This window comes from Lepisosteus platostomus, chromosome 27 (assembly GCF_059453375.1).
Source record: "Lepisosteus platostomus isolate fLepPlt1 chromosome 27, fLepPlt1.hap1, whole genome shotgun sequence".
Lineage (NCBI taxonomy): Eukaryota > Metazoa > Chordata > Actinopteri > Semionotiformes > Lepisosteidae > Lepisosteus > Lepisosteus platostomus.
In genome coordinates this window covers 7,905,961-7,920,770 of record NC_142637.1, presented here as the reverse complement: position 1 = coordinate 7,920,770, position 14,810 = coordinate 7,905,961, and the positions used below count along the sequence as shown (strand labels likewise).

General features: G+C 48.2%; 1 protein-coding gene across 1 annotated transcript in view; it reads left to right on the top strand.

Annotated features, from left to right (window-relative positions):
* Nucleotides 1-12,505, top strand: part of polrmt (polymerase (RNA) mitochondrial (DNA directed)) — a 47,842-nt gene extending 35,337 nt beyond the window's left edge. The window contains exons 16-21 of the mRNA XM_088621708.1: nucleotides 2,643-2,695; nucleotides 6,681-6,779; nucleotides 7,268-7,340; nucleotides 8,573-8,664; nucleotides 9,167-9,240; nucleotides 11,525-12,505. Of these exons, the coding sequence (XP_088477834.1) occupies nucleotides 2,643-2,695; nucleotides 6,681-6,779; nucleotides 7,268-7,340; nucleotides 8,573-8,664; nucleotides 9,167-9,240; nucleotides 11,525-11,574 (441 nt within the window). The 3' untranslated portion in view covers nucleotides 11,575-12,505. The remainder of the gene's footprint in view (nucleotides 1-2,642; nucleotides 2,696-6,680; nucleotides 6,780-7,267; nucleotides 7,341-8,572; nucleotides 8,665-9,166; nucleotides 9,241-11,524) is intronic.
* Nucleotides 12,506-14,810: the final 2,305 nt, after the last annotated feature.

Sequence of the window (14,810 nt, the reverse complement as noted above, 5' to 3'; positions counted from 1 at the left end):
CAAAGCACTTAACAGGTGATGGGGATCCCCTCCACCACCACCAGTGTGCAGCCCCACCTGGATGATGCGACGGCAGCCATAGTGCACCAGAATGCTCATCACACATCAGCTCTCAGTGGGGAGGAGAGCAGAGTGATGAAGCCAATTCAGAGATTTTATATCTCTCATGCCAAGTCATCTCGAAGTGGTTTGGAATTGGGAACAGCAGAACAATAGCCCAATAATTACGAGTCACACACAGTGGCAGCGATCGTCAGAAGTAAAGGTGTGATGTACAAGTGTTGATCATCATACATGAAGGTCGGCCATTAGAAATGGAAAGTTAATCCGTGTGTGAACTAGCCTATTGATTCGCAGGCAGACTTGAGCAGGCACTGTCATTAATCCCGAACCCAAACAGGGTCGAGTCCTGCGACTGTGTGCTTTTGGAGAGGGACAGAAAATTTTGCGGACTCCTGTGTTTTATCTCGCACAGCACAGCCGACTGCTGGTTTTTCATCTATCTCTCATTAATGAGTTTCATAATTAGAACAAATGAGGTTTCTGCCCACTGAACCCTGTGGTGAAGTTCACTAAGTCAGTGTGACGGTTTGCTTTGATACTTATCTCTCCGACTCTCTCGGAGTGCCATGATTTTAAATTGTTTTTAATTCACAGAATAGCAGGCAACGGATGTTTGATTTTCTACTGAACCATGGACAGATAATACATGAAACTGTCTATTGTTTAGCTGAGTAAATGTGTATTGAAACACCCTAAGGGCCAGGTGAATAGAAAATGGGTACATTTCTAATGTAATATTAAAGGAAATGGAAATATGGAGGTGCGTACACATCCCATAAAACTACAAGTCCCAGAAACCCCTGGGAGGCTGGAAAAGAGTACAGGATTAAGGGAATTTGACACACTGGGAGGAAAACACACACCACAGATATTTAAGAGGGGGAATGCACGGCAGTATTTGTCTTTTGACCGTCTAGTATGAGAAATATGAAGAAAGTAGCAGAGGAGCATAGAGGAGGCTAAGGAGAAAGGAAATATCATTTTTTGGCAAAGTAACTGTTTTAGGAGTGCTTGGGAGTGGTAATTAAATTGGACAGGCTGAGGAACATTTTGTCTGAAGGGGAAATCGGAAAATGTTTCATTTTCTAGCGGAAACCGGGAAATGTTTCATTTTCTATGTGGAGACACTTGTCTTTTGTTCCTAAGCCACAAACATACAAAGATACTGTACCTACAGTAGAAAACACATCCTGCTGTCCCCATGACTCTGATAGTGTAACAGTTACCATGTATTCCACTGCAGTGTGTTTAGAAATTTGAACTTTTCAAATGACCGAAACTCATTTTTGCTCTTACAGTTCTTGTGTTCAAATTTTTATTTGTGCCTAACATTTCCGATCAGCTATAAGAAGCAGAACATCTTTTACAGTACTTCTTCACTTGACGAAATGTAGTGATTTCAATTTTCAGCTAACTAATTGAAACAAGTCTGCTTTAAAACTTGCTCAGTCCTTGCTCAGCTTTATCCATCCAACTATAGGGGAGTCTGACTGTTACTACGCCAGCAAACATTTGAGGTGCTTTGAATGAAATAGTACTGAATGTAAGAAAAGAAGGAGAAATGTTGGAGTAAAACCCTTTAGGGATTTCAGTCTGATGGCAGGACTTGTTTAAAGGAACGCATCTCGTTCATATTCTTGACAGTCAACGAGATCTGAAGGAAATTGCAGTAGAGGAATCATTCATTGCAAATAGTAAAGTTCATATTAGACTAGGTGCACTGATTTGTCAGCAGACATTCCTGTTCTTTTAAAAGATTTACTCCTGCCTTAACTTAGATGTGATAAAATCGTGTGCGATTAATAGATGCCCAATGACTCATTGCCCGTGTGTTCTATGTTAAGACTACAGATCTCTGCACACAGGAAAGAGATGATGTGTTTTCCAATGAAGGATTAGTGAAGTCAGAGGTGGAGAAGGCTGATGGCTGGGTGAACAGGTTTAGTTCACGTGTAGCATTTGGATTTGAGCAGGCTGGTAGAGAGATTTACACGTTTTCAACCCTCCTGGATTAATAAAGCTTCCATCGTCCCCTGTGATACTATTTCATATTTATGGAACAAGAAAAGTTTTATATTCTGTGCTGAAAAGAGAAGAAAGAAAACACAACGTTTCGGCTGTGGAGCCTTCTTTGCGTGTCTTCTTCTTCCCCCACCCGAAGAAGGCTCCACTGCCGAAACGTTGTTTTCTTTCTTCTCTCTTCAGCACGGAATATAAATCTATTGTTCCTGTGCAGTCTACCCGTGCTGATGCAGCTCCCCCAGCTGAACTACTTTAATACGTATGCCTGCTTGTTCCTTCCAAACAAAAACAGTCATTTGGAAGCAATTGATAAAATACAATATGTGCTCAATTTGGAATATTTTCAAGTTTCATTACAGTATCTTAAATGTGCTTTCTGTTCCCAGCAGTGCAGTACAAAAATAGATTACTAGGAGATCAGTTTGAACGTCTATGTTCAGTATTCTGACTAACAGACCTGCCATGTTCAGATTTTTTTTTTGTACCTTTCGCATCGGCTGTCAAGCTGTCATTTCCTTCCGATTCCTGTATTTCCTTGTTTTTTTTTCCCCCCACAGCTCCGGAGCAATATGCAGTTTCTGAACCTTCAAGTCAGCCACGATTCCAGCGAGTAAGTGCCCGTGCCGCCTTCGTCCCCAGCTCCCGGCTCCCTGACCATCCAGCGTTCCCGATCTCCTAGAGAAGCTGTTTTTGTTTCCACGCGTTCCATTTTCTGTCTAATGAGCTAGCAGGAAAAGGCATTCATCTTGGAGCGTCTCAGCCGTACCTCCCACGCTGTGTCTGCTTTGAAACTTGCTCCAGCCTAGCTCCGATTCCATCCATCGAACGAGCGAAGAATCTGACTGTTACAACGCCAGAAAACGTTTTGCAGTTTCTTTGGTGGCAGGTGCAATATTTGTTCCTAGACTCCTTTTTTTTCACAGTTGCAGTTCGCTTTTGAGAGTCTACAGCTGCTGTCTCTTCTGCTTTCTGAAAACCGTGCACGAGACAGGCCCGACTGTTCTGTAGCTGTGACAGCGTGTGCCGGATAGTACAATCTAGTTCATTTTCCGCTGCACTGCCATGACTAAGTGCTCGACCCCAGTTAGCGTGCAGAATTGTCCTTTACTCTGCATGAGAGGGTAGGTCCGTTTCAAACAGCAAACACAGCGAGCTGCTTTAGGCGTAGGCCCAGAGGAAGGGATTTAGGAAGGGCAAGTAAAGGTTTATTCCATGCTGGAGTTCCGTGTGTGACACACCCGAAGAAGGTTCCACGGCCGAAACGTTGTGTAAACCTTTACTTGTTCCTTTGCAGCCTGCGCACGCCGACGCAGCTCCCTACTTGAACTACTTTAGTAAGGACTGCAGGTTAGTCTCGGATAATTCCCGAAGAATGTGATTTTTAGTGCTGGCAGCCACAGAGAGCAGCTCTGCTTCTCCTCAGCTAAGAAGCCAAGGGGCCAGACCTTGACGCCGCAGAATGAATGGAATGTATCAGGGCACAGGGACACGGGCTCTGCACGCCACGTTGCCTGCAAAGCCTCATTCAGTGTTCGAAGCAAGCCAGCGCGTAGGCAGTCACTCAGCGCAGATTAAAAAGGCGAAGGCCCACTGACAATCTTGCGTGGCATTTGTGCTGAAATGTCAGTCGTGAGTGTTCTGTGGTTCACTTGCAGCCAGCGGGGGGGGGAGAGGTGGTGGGGGGGACTGCCAGATGCCTCATGAGCGGCAAGTCCTGACGGATCATGGTTCTAACGAAACACGGTCTGCTCGGGCACAGGCCCCTGGGTAGCCAACCCCTGCTGAACTCTGCTGTGCCTCAGCACTGTTGGCACAGTCATGCCTTACGCTATATCTTGCATTAAGATCTTCCCAGATTTCACCAGCTGTAGAAACATTTAAAAAAATGTTCCTCTGGAAAGCGTACCTGTCTGAAGGCGATTTGTGTCGTCAGTTGTGCTCCGTGCTGCAAAGAAACAAGGTCAACCATTGCGATCGAGGGTGGTTTTCTGCTCAAGCTGTTTGGAAATGAATTCAGCGAGCCCATATTTGTGCGTGAGAGCTGTTATGGCCGACTCGATGAAGCACATCACAGGCAGGGCGTGAGGCTGCGCTTGATTGAGCGCTGAGCTGATTAGCTGTGATTTGGAAGTGGTCTGCGCCACACAGCATGGGGTCATTACACCTCACTGTGCTTAGAGGCAGCCTGCCTGGCCTCTACAGCAAGTCATCAATCCTCACTCCACAGGGCCGGGCTGCTGGCCTTGGTATTTATAATACTGGAGGGAACACGATGAGCTGACACTGTATAACACTTGCCTACAAACCCTGTGCTACAGTTTCTGTTCTTCACTCACAAAGGCACGCTGTTAGATTGTTACCACACAAACGGCAAGCTACTAAACACTGCAGCCCTGCAGTCTACCACAGAGCTACTGAACACACTGCAGACCGGCACTGTAACACAGAGCTACTGTACACACTGCAGCCCTGCAGTCTAGCACTGAGCTACTGAACACACTGCAGCCCGGCACTGTAACACTGAGTTACTGAACACACTGCAGCCCGGCACTGTAACACTGAGCTACTGAACACACTGCAGACCGGCACTGTAACACAGAGCTACTGAACACACTGCAGCCCTGCAGTCTAGCACAGAGCTACTGAACACACTGCAGACCGGCACTGTAACACTGAGCTCCTGAACACACTGCAGCCCGGCACTGTAACACTGAGCTCCTGAACACACTGCAACCCGGCACTGTAACACTGAGCTACTGAACACACTGCAACCCGGCACTGTAACACTGAGCTACTGAACACACTGCAGCCCGGCACTGTAACACTGAGCTACTGAACACACTGCAGCACAGCACTGTAACAATGAGATACTGAACAGACTGCATATCGGCACTGTAACACTGAGCTACTGAACACACTGCAGCCCGGCACTGTAACACTGAGCTACTGAACACACTGCAGCCCAGCACTGTAAAACTGAGCTACTGAACAGACTGCAGCCTGGCACTGTAACAATGAACTACTGAACACACTGCAGCCCGGCACTGTAACACTGAGTTACTGAACACACCGCAGCCCTGCAGTCTTAATATTAACCAATGGGGAACACTGCAGGTGCAGACTCAGAAGACAAACAGATTTGTTTTCTTCATGGTGAAGCGCACCTTTTATTGTAATATAAAAACTCTTGAAAGGCTAAGTGGCACTTGAATAGAAAAGTTGATTTGCATGTGTTCTCCAGATTTAAACTGTACACATTTCGAGTGCATCGCCGGAATCATACCGACAGCAAGAGAGCTGTGGGAACTGAAGACTGTAAGCTAGACTGACAGCCGCCTGCATCCTAATGGCATCCTTCACATTGATGCAGAGATGAATTAATGCGTTTTAAATCTAGATATAAGTAAATAAATAATAATGCCAGCATTCCGTGATGAAAGCATGTGACTGTGGGGCACAACAGCTTTCTTTCTTGACCATAATGACTCGGATCATCAATATTTCATTAGCCGTCTTTGAGCTGTTTGACAGATCCAGAGTTCAAGCTTGTTGGGGTGCATCTCCGTGCCTGGGTGCATCCCTGCCTGTGCAGCCACTAGGAGCGCAGTAATTAGCGCATCAAAAGGCCAATTAGAATATCTAAACAAATGAAGTGGTGGAGCAGAGCTCCCCTGACCACCAGTTTGATGTGCTGTATCTTCCCAGGCAGATTTCCAGCCTGAATGGCGATGGGGGGGGGGGGTACAGGCGTTTCTAAGGGATGAACGCTGTTGCCGGGCAGCGGTGCTCTTTGGAGAACAGAGGAGGCATCCTGGGCAGAATGTGTGCCGCCGTGCCGAGTTGAGTCAGTCTCGGCCACAGAGCAGTTTGTATCTCCTCGCTGGGAAGAAAACGCCAGGTCTGTCCAGAACTGGACAGTCCAGCTATCGGAGGACTGTTGAGAACAGCACACAGTTTCTGAAACGTTACTTTCCTTGGCTGGAGATGGGCTGCCTTTTAATTAATTCTGTGACACTCTGATTGAGCGAAGAATCCAGTATGTTTATCCAACTAAGGGGATGAAATATTAAAAGCGTCGAGCAGGTGTTTGCTCGCAGTTCAGATTACACATCTTCTCGTTTCATTTAATCCCCAGATTCGTCATCCCCCTTAACAGCATGTTTACATCACTCGCTGTCTCTTACCAGCAACTGCAGGTTTCCTTCAGTTTCGTCTTATTAACAGGATTACCTTTTAATGAAATCGAGAGCTCTTGTCCAATTGTTACGGCGATATGTATATGAGTTAAGACCCAGAATGCTCTTAGGAGTTTGGAGAAATAACTCTCCTGAAAAAAACTCGGGATAGAATTTGTGTGACATCCGCGTCAAGCCGAACAGCAAATCTTTTCATTTTCGAATTTTCGAAGAGGCCCGTCTCATTAATATAACCACTGCACAGCCCCGGGAACTGGTCTTATCGTCGAGAGAGGCTTCTGGGTTTGTTAAGAGTGCAGCTTGTGGTGTCCCATATTCCAAAATCAAACCAGTAGCTTGTGCTCCTTGCAGCTGCCCTGGGTTCTGTCCCCTCTGACCTCTGAGCTCGTCTCTCTGCAGGAGGCCAGACACAGTGAAGCAGAAGAATGCCTTCCCACCCAACTTCATCCACTCCCTGGACTCCACACACATGATGCTGACTGCGCTGCACTGCTACAGGTGGGCTGCCACACTTCTCACCCATGGGCACCCACGGGCGCCCATGCCGTTTGCATCACCATCTACAGCTTCCTGTCTTTACCTTGAATCACAGGGGGAGCCCAAATACTTTTTGTGCCCAGCATTCGTTATGAAGGGCATTGGACTTTATAGCCTAACATTGTGTTTGCCTGTTCATGTGCTTCCCCATTTGGTGGGATGTCAGTGGAAATACAGTGCCACGGTCTTTTTCTCTTAAATAAGCGTGTTTGATTGTGATCTGTGGCTCATCAGGCCTGCTTTGCTGGGAACCGGAGGGGAAATGCTTGATGGGAGACCAGTAAGAGCTGGTGAGCATTTCGGGAAGAGCTGTTACTCCTGTTGAGTAGTTAGCCAAGCGGGATCTCCACCTGCCCGCATGCTCCGGCCACTGACAGAGGGACAGCTGACCCCTCCCTGCCCTTCCCATGTTTCCCATTGTCAGCACTTTGGCTTGTGGTCTCTTCCAGTGCCGGGCTGACCTTCGTCTCTGTCCACGACTGCTTCTGGACCCACGCCGTCACAGTGGACGTCATGAATAAGGTAATGAGAAGCTCAGGCCCTTCGAGGGCAGCGATTCATCTGCATCGCTGGCTGTACGAGACAGCTCTGAGAGGAACCAGACCTTGATCCATTTGTTTTAATCTTTTTAACTGTAGAATGTGGTCAGAATCATATCAGGCCTCGTCTCGGCAGCATCATCTGCCAGACTCTAAAAAGCTGTGACCTTGTCAGTGACCTGTGAAGAGCCAGGAGAGGAGCAAGCAGCCTCAAACAGCTCTTCCATGGCTGCAGTGGACATAATGTGACTTCTGCTGAGGTTTTTTCATTCATTTTAGTACTTTAGCTGTTAAAACTACTGAACTAGTAGGTCATTTAATAAGCTACTGACTGTAGGTAATCAAAAGAAAATGTCAAAGTGTTTGGAAGCCGGACTTGACTTGAGTTTCATATTTCCATCAAGAGCCTTCTTTGAACACACCCTTCCCTGCAGGGGAAAGAGCACCCCCTGTCTGTAGAGTTATATAAACCTGATTAAAACAGGTGGGGTTTAGTGAAGAACAGTGGATCATGGAGAAGCATGGATGCAATCTTATGACGCATTCTGTGGGAAAACGGCAGAGAGAGCATGTGTTTCTGCCCTGCGGCCTAGTCCCTGGGTTTGTACTTGAAATTGCTCAGCCCAGCAGAAGAATTGAAACCATTTAACACCTGGTCCGTTGACCTACAGTAGCTTTTGCTGTCTTATCACAAGCCGCTCGTGAAAACTCCTTGCTGGAGTGCAGGCTGAGCTGTCAAGGAAGGGAACAGGATAAGGCAATTATAGGAAAATGCCTGGAGAGGTTTGCTATAACTTGACAGAGCATTCTGATTCTGAAGATTGCCGAAGCGACTTTGGATGAGTTGGATTCAGTGATTTGAAGTGTTTTCAGATATTTCGTTTGACATGTTGGCAGTTGTCTGCAGTGCAGTGTGTGCTGAGCGTTGTGTGTTGATTGCACAGGTGTGATAGACAAGGTCTGTAGTGTAGTGTGAGCTGAGTGTTGCGTGTTGATTGTGCTGCTGCAATAGGTGTCGTCTGCAGTGCAGTGTGTGCTGAGTGTTGTGTATTGATTATGCAAGTACAATAAGTGTTGTTTGTAGTGCAGTGTGAGCTGAGCGTTGATTGTACTGGTGTGTGAGGTGTTATTTCCTGTGTGTGTGTTGTTAGTGCAGGTGTGTGTGGGGTTTTATCTATTGCATGAGTTGCTAAGAGCTGTGTGTTGTTTGTACAGATTTGCAGGGAGCAGTTTGTGACTCTGCACAGCCAGCCCATTCTCCAGGAGCTGTCCACCTTCCTGCTGCAGAAGTACAGCAGTGACCTGCCGTGAGTCTCCACTGCACACACACCATATTAAACCCCCGCTAAGATCAGCACACTCACTGTGGGCCTCCCCACAGAGTCCAATCCAGCTGTAGCCATTACTCCTGCATTATTCTTGTTTTTCATTAATCACACAGGTTAATTAAGGCACCTGCTCATCTGTAGCTTCAGAAAAATTTTACTGTCCGTCAAAAACGAAAATCCACTCCGTTTCCAGTTTGGTCTGCCTCTGCTGGGTTGTTGTGGTTTCCATAGAAAAGAAAAGGTCAAGGGGGGGTCAAACACCATTCAGACGAGAAATAAATTGGAAACACGAAGCAGTTTCTGAATCCCACTTGGCTCAGCGTACAGCCTGGAAAGTGCTGGCTTCCTGTTTGTGGAGCCCGCAGGTTGAGTGCAATGCACAAATTCTCCTAGAATGTCTGTCCAGATGAAATTGGCTGCCTGCGGTGATGTTCTGCCATCTCTCTCTCTCTCTCCTTTCTCTCCTTTCTCTCTCTTCCAGTGGCGATTGCAGAAGCAAAAGGTTTCTGGAGTACAGGAGAATGTTACAGCTGCTGTCAAAAGTGCCCCAGACAGGTGAGCCTGTTTTTGTGCTTTAGTTAGACTTTTTTTGCACTGTCCAGGACTTCAACCCTCTACCAGAAGGGGGTGCTGTTATCTGAACACTTGTAACTCTTGTACCATCACACACAAGGGGCAGTAAGTGATTGCACTTGCACTACAAGACCTGGGCTTTTCACTGTTGATCATGTTTCAGTTGTATTTGAAACAGCCAAGTCGTTTTCCTGTTGTGTGTTCTTGCGGTCTTTTTATGACCACTCTCTTGAGCCGGCAGCAGCAGTATATGAGCTCAGAAGAGCTTAGTTACCCATTGCATGGAGAAGAGCACTTCCTGGATACTGGGATTTGTGCCGATTCGGGAGAGCGATCAGATGTTTTCTGCTTGGAATTTGCCAGGGGAAGATTGAGGCAGCAACCTTGTTAAAACAGCTGAGATTCTGATCGTTCTGACCAAGACTCTGGGGGACATCTCTCGGTCTCTCACTGCGGCAAAGTCTTAATAACGCAGGAAGAAAAAAGTCATACATCAGTCCAGGGTTAAGAAAACTAATAAGGCATTCTGGAACAATGTGTACCCTCGTGAGCCTTTCTGAAGCTGAATTGAAATGATGTGTGATGAATGCACTGTGTCTAGGAAAGCACTCTCCAAGCCCTTAATCGTCTCTATAGAGCTCTGAGCTGTCCCAGAGTGGTTGATTCATAAAGCAAATGGAGACAGTGATGGAGGAGGGCCAAGCCTGGCATCGCTCTGTCGAAGGCAGTGCATTGCCAAACCCATGCACACAGGCGGCAGTGTGGAGTGTGGAGCAGCAGTCAGGACTCTGGGCTGGTAGCTGGAAGCTTGTGGGTTCCAGTCCCAGCTGGAGACACTGCTGTTGAACCACTAAAGCCTATGCAGATTGCTCCCTGTTGTGCAGATGTAAGCCGCTTTGGATAAAATTGTCAGCCCCATAAATTAGTAATGGTAAGAAACTAGGACAGGGTACAGGAAGGGATTGGGGGATGTTCCCAAGATCCTCGCCATTGCTTTGTCTCTATCCCACTACCAGGCACTCACAATGTGTTAGTATTGGTTTCTGAAGGGGTGAGGCGTGTTAGGGTCAGTGCAAACGCATTGCTGATGATGTCAGGTGAGCACGCACCTTTTCTGAAATTGTGATGGGTGGGGCATTTCCCAAAGTTGAAAATGGTTTGGTTAATAACATATTGAATGTCACTTGAAAAGCAGCACATACAGTAGCATGGGCGTGCAGGCCCTGTAGGAGCACAATTTCTCCTATCAGTTCTGTGATCTTGTCGCAGGTCATGCAAAAAGTGGGCAGTGTATTTTTTAATAATATCTTTGAAAGCATAACTGTACATGGTATTGTGTCTCTTCAAAACAAACCTTTTTGTATTGTTTCATTATCTCTACGTGGTGCACAGTATAAATAGTGCCTGACTGTGCTTTTATCATATACATTCTGATTCTAATCTATTATGCCTTGAATTTAGGTGCATCCTAAGTTAACAACCTTCAGCAAGCTCCCGTGAATACAAATACCTTTTTATGAATGTATGAACTAAATCTGAGATCCAAAATATATTCTCCACCACAGCATTGTTCTTTCTATAAGACGTCTGACTTGCTATCACCTGAAAAAGGAGTCAGGGTTGTGTCTTTTGATTGCGACGTCGCAGCCGGTATGGAAATGCAATCTGAATTAGTCACTGATCATCATAGCTGAGCTGCATTGTTTCAGGCAGGTGGCTGTGCTTACTCACAGAGCCGGAGTCATTGATATGCATTACTGGAATCTGTGATCTGCAGGCTGCTGGTTAAAAATACCCCTCCGGCTCGGCGTTTAAGTCCGACAACGGTCTGTTTGTGAACCATGGTCTCTACCTGCCGGTCCCCGACGACCAGGAGCCTCAAGCTCCTTTGCTCATCACATAGGCGATCTGAGAGATGAAAGCTCACGGCAATGGGCAATTATTTATCTGCTCCCAACAAGGTGTGGCACAGCTGCCTGCACCTTTTTATGTGATTCTTGTGCAGAAATCAGTCCTAGTTTGCAGTCTGTTGTAGTTGACAGCTTGGGCCTCCTGCCCCCAGTGTTAGCAGACAAAAAATTCCTGTCCATCTTGCTTTTATATTCGGAATCGGACTCGGGTCCCCCCCCCACCCCCCGTCGTTCTGTTTCCTGTAACGAGCCGCGGTCCGGCCCAGAGACTCCCGCAGCCTGAAAGAAAAAACGAGGAATCTCAGCGGGCAGGCTCATCTAATTGCGGTCTATCTGTCTCTGTCCTCTCCTCTTAGGGGATTTCGATCTGCAGAGGGTGAAGGAATCTATGTATTTCTTCAGCTGAGCCGAGGCTGCTGATGGGAATCTGGCTGGGAGGAGAAAAACAGGTGCTGACTGGGAGAGGCTGACGAGATGAGACCCAGTCGTCCGTTTCGCTTTGGCGGCAGCGCTGACCGAAACCAGGAGGAAACGGGAAGATGGGAGCTTCCGCCTTGATCCCCTTTGACGTGACCCCACTCTCACTGGACAGGTGCCGCTGCTGAGCCAGAGGAACACGCCAAGAACAGGAGACCGAGACCGAGCCAGGACAGCACGAGGCACAACGGTTTCGCACTGAACCCCTCGCCCAGCCCGAATTCCTTCATCCCTCCTGTAGGGGGCGACTGAGACCAGCACGGGTTCGAGGAGAGGGGGGGCCATCAGTCTACAGCGAGCAGCTCCCTCCCCCCACAAGTCAGCGCTGCACTGGGGGAGAGTGATCCGTTGCGTGCTCCCAGGATTCTTTGCTTCGGCCTCACGAGCATGAAGCAGGACTTTAACTTGGGCTGGCCCCACAGAGCCACAGAGAGCGGTCTCACAGCTGGGTGTGGCTGGGACGCAGGGAGAACTGGCTCAGCTCTTTAAAACAGTTTCCCCCCCCCCCCCAACCTCACTACACCCTCGGAACCAGCAGCCTCCAGAGATCCCAGCCCGACGTACGGTCGAAAGGCCACCGCGCTGAACCCCGAGCCAAGCGGGCCCGCCGTTCAGCCTTGTCCTTTTCTGTCACAAACGGCCGCGTGTTTCAGCCTTAACTGGATTTCCGAGCCCCGCCGTCTTGAGGGCATATCTGAGGAAACTCCCGGTGCCAATGTGAACTTCAAAATGTGATATCGGGGCATAAAGCTGAATTGCGCTGAGCTGCTGTCAGGTTACAAAAATGACAAACCAGGCAATGGCCCCTTCCTGGAGGAGTCTCTCTTGAGGTTTTGTATTAAAGTATTCGTAAAAACCACTTTTCAGCACGTCTGTAATTCTGGTTCTTCGAGACGCTGATCTTGCTGCAGTCGGTGCATGAGTTAACAGGTGCTGTGCTCGGCCTGTGCATGCTGTCCCACCAGAGCCAAAAACACACCTAAATCTGAGGGCTGATGACGGGATGCGATAAGTAGTGTCGAGTAGTGTAAAGGGAATTAACATCCTGTAGGTCGCCTTGCAGGAGCTCTTGTGATTCCAAAGTCACAACATCAAAACCCGATCCAACTTTTGCAGCACCGGCCAGATCCTCTTGAGTTTAGTAAAGACCCACCTTGAAACAAACCCTGCTGTCCTCATGCTTGCAAATTCCCAGCAGCAGCGGAAGGGCTTTCCAAGAGCTTCCCATCCCAACGAAATCGCTCCGCTGTGGGCATGAAAGCTATTGATGGGGGCCAGGGAGGGTGCGGACAGCCCAGCGTCCGCTCCGAGAGAGGTGGTGGTGCTTTTGCTCCTTGTTAAAATTTTTGCAGGAGAGATTATCGCCTGCGCCCGGGAGAGAGGTCTCGGGGAGCTGCCTGCGCGTCCCGTGGCGCTGTGGACGTGGCCCAGCCAGGAGCCGGTCAGCTGCGTCTGACGGGGGAACACAAGGAAAGGCCCGTCTGCTTCTGTCCCGGGCCCTGATAAATTCATTGACCCGGATCCCCTACTGAATTGACAATAACGATCAACTTCAATCACAGGGCTGTGGGGGGACTGGAATAGCTGTACAATCCTTCTATTAAGGAGATTTTATTGGAGCCTTTGGATCCTGGAAAGACTTTGAAGTATTACAAGGAAGGATGAAAGGCAGGGAAGAGGGATTAATGCACCTGGATGAGAGGAGGAAAGCGGGATGGTGTGGTGCTGTGGAAAACAATGGTTAATAATCTGGCCCCTGCAGCATGGAATCCCGCACAGCTGGGAGTAGTGGATTCTTAATGGGTCCTAAAAGGATCGTTATGGATGGCCAAGGGAGGGTGGGAACGACGGAATTATTTCAGACAGCCTCTCCCGGCAGGTCCCCGCTCTCAGTACAGTGCTCGAGCCAAATCTTTTCCCCAGTGCGAGCTGCTTTCAGCCTTTCACTGATATTAAATAATTGAAGCCCTTATCATATTTCAGTTTGCTTTCATGTAATTTTTCATGGGTAGATCCTTCTTGAAAATGACTGCGGTGTTAAAATGACCCCCGGCCCCAGATGAGCTTGTACAAACCTGTCCAAGCGCGCGATTGTCTCTTTTATTAAGACGTGCTTTGTCTAATGAGCCTGCTACCATAAACCCTTTTTTTTTTTGTTCTTCATACTGAAGCTTACAAAAAAAGCAGGGGAGCGCGTGTGATGATTTAGAAAATAAACCCAGTATGGAGATGCGTATCTATGGAAATACATTCTAAAAGGTTAGATAGGAGAAGGTGGGCTGTTGGCTGGTGGAGAATCAGTTCTTCAACTGGGCAGAAAGTCACCTGAGCTGTCAGCAGGGTAATTGAAATCTATAAAGAGGGCATGCTATTTCCCTGACAGTGCTCAAGGGCACCCCTCAGATGGTTACAGCAATGTGCTTTCAGCGTCCTGCAGATTTATTGCAGCCTTCTCGTGCCTCAGTCTGTGACGCAGGAGGTGAAGATCTCCGTGTCGTCAGTGAGGGCTGGCTGCGGATTCGAGTTCCCCGACTCGCCCCGAGGGAGGGTGGGCCTGGGCCGTTTCTGCAGCTCCCTGGGCTCTGAAACAACCCGTAAAAGGCTGACATTTCTTCAAAAGTGTCGAACACGGAGCCGCAAACCTGTTTTCCTCTCCTTAATTTGCCAGCAGAATTTTCATTCATCCCTGGGGCAGAGGAAGAGGGGGGGGGGGGGGGTCTGAACAGTGGGGGTGGCTTAACGTCACACAGGGGGCAATTTCTGGGGAAGATTAACAGCCAGTGATGTGACGCCAAGGCCATGAGTACTGAGGGAGGGGAGGGCTGAAATACAGCCCCCCCCCACAGGACTGTGATTCATAGGCTCAATGAATGTCAAAGCTGCCAGGTATGTTTGACGTAAAGGGATCAGCGAGGGGTCAGTAACACTGGACATCTCCCCCAGCGCTCTGGACACGCGGGATCCTACAGCCAACCGCGTCCTTAACACTCTGGCGTATGCAAAATTCATTTCCGACTTTTCTCCTTCAGGTAAGGGGTTCTGCCAAGGAAAGTAAGAACATGAGACAGGTTTTACGAACAAGATGAGGCCAGTCAGCCCATCTTACCCCATTCTGAGGATCTTGTCCAGGCCAGACAGAAATGGATTTGCTGGTTGACGAATGCA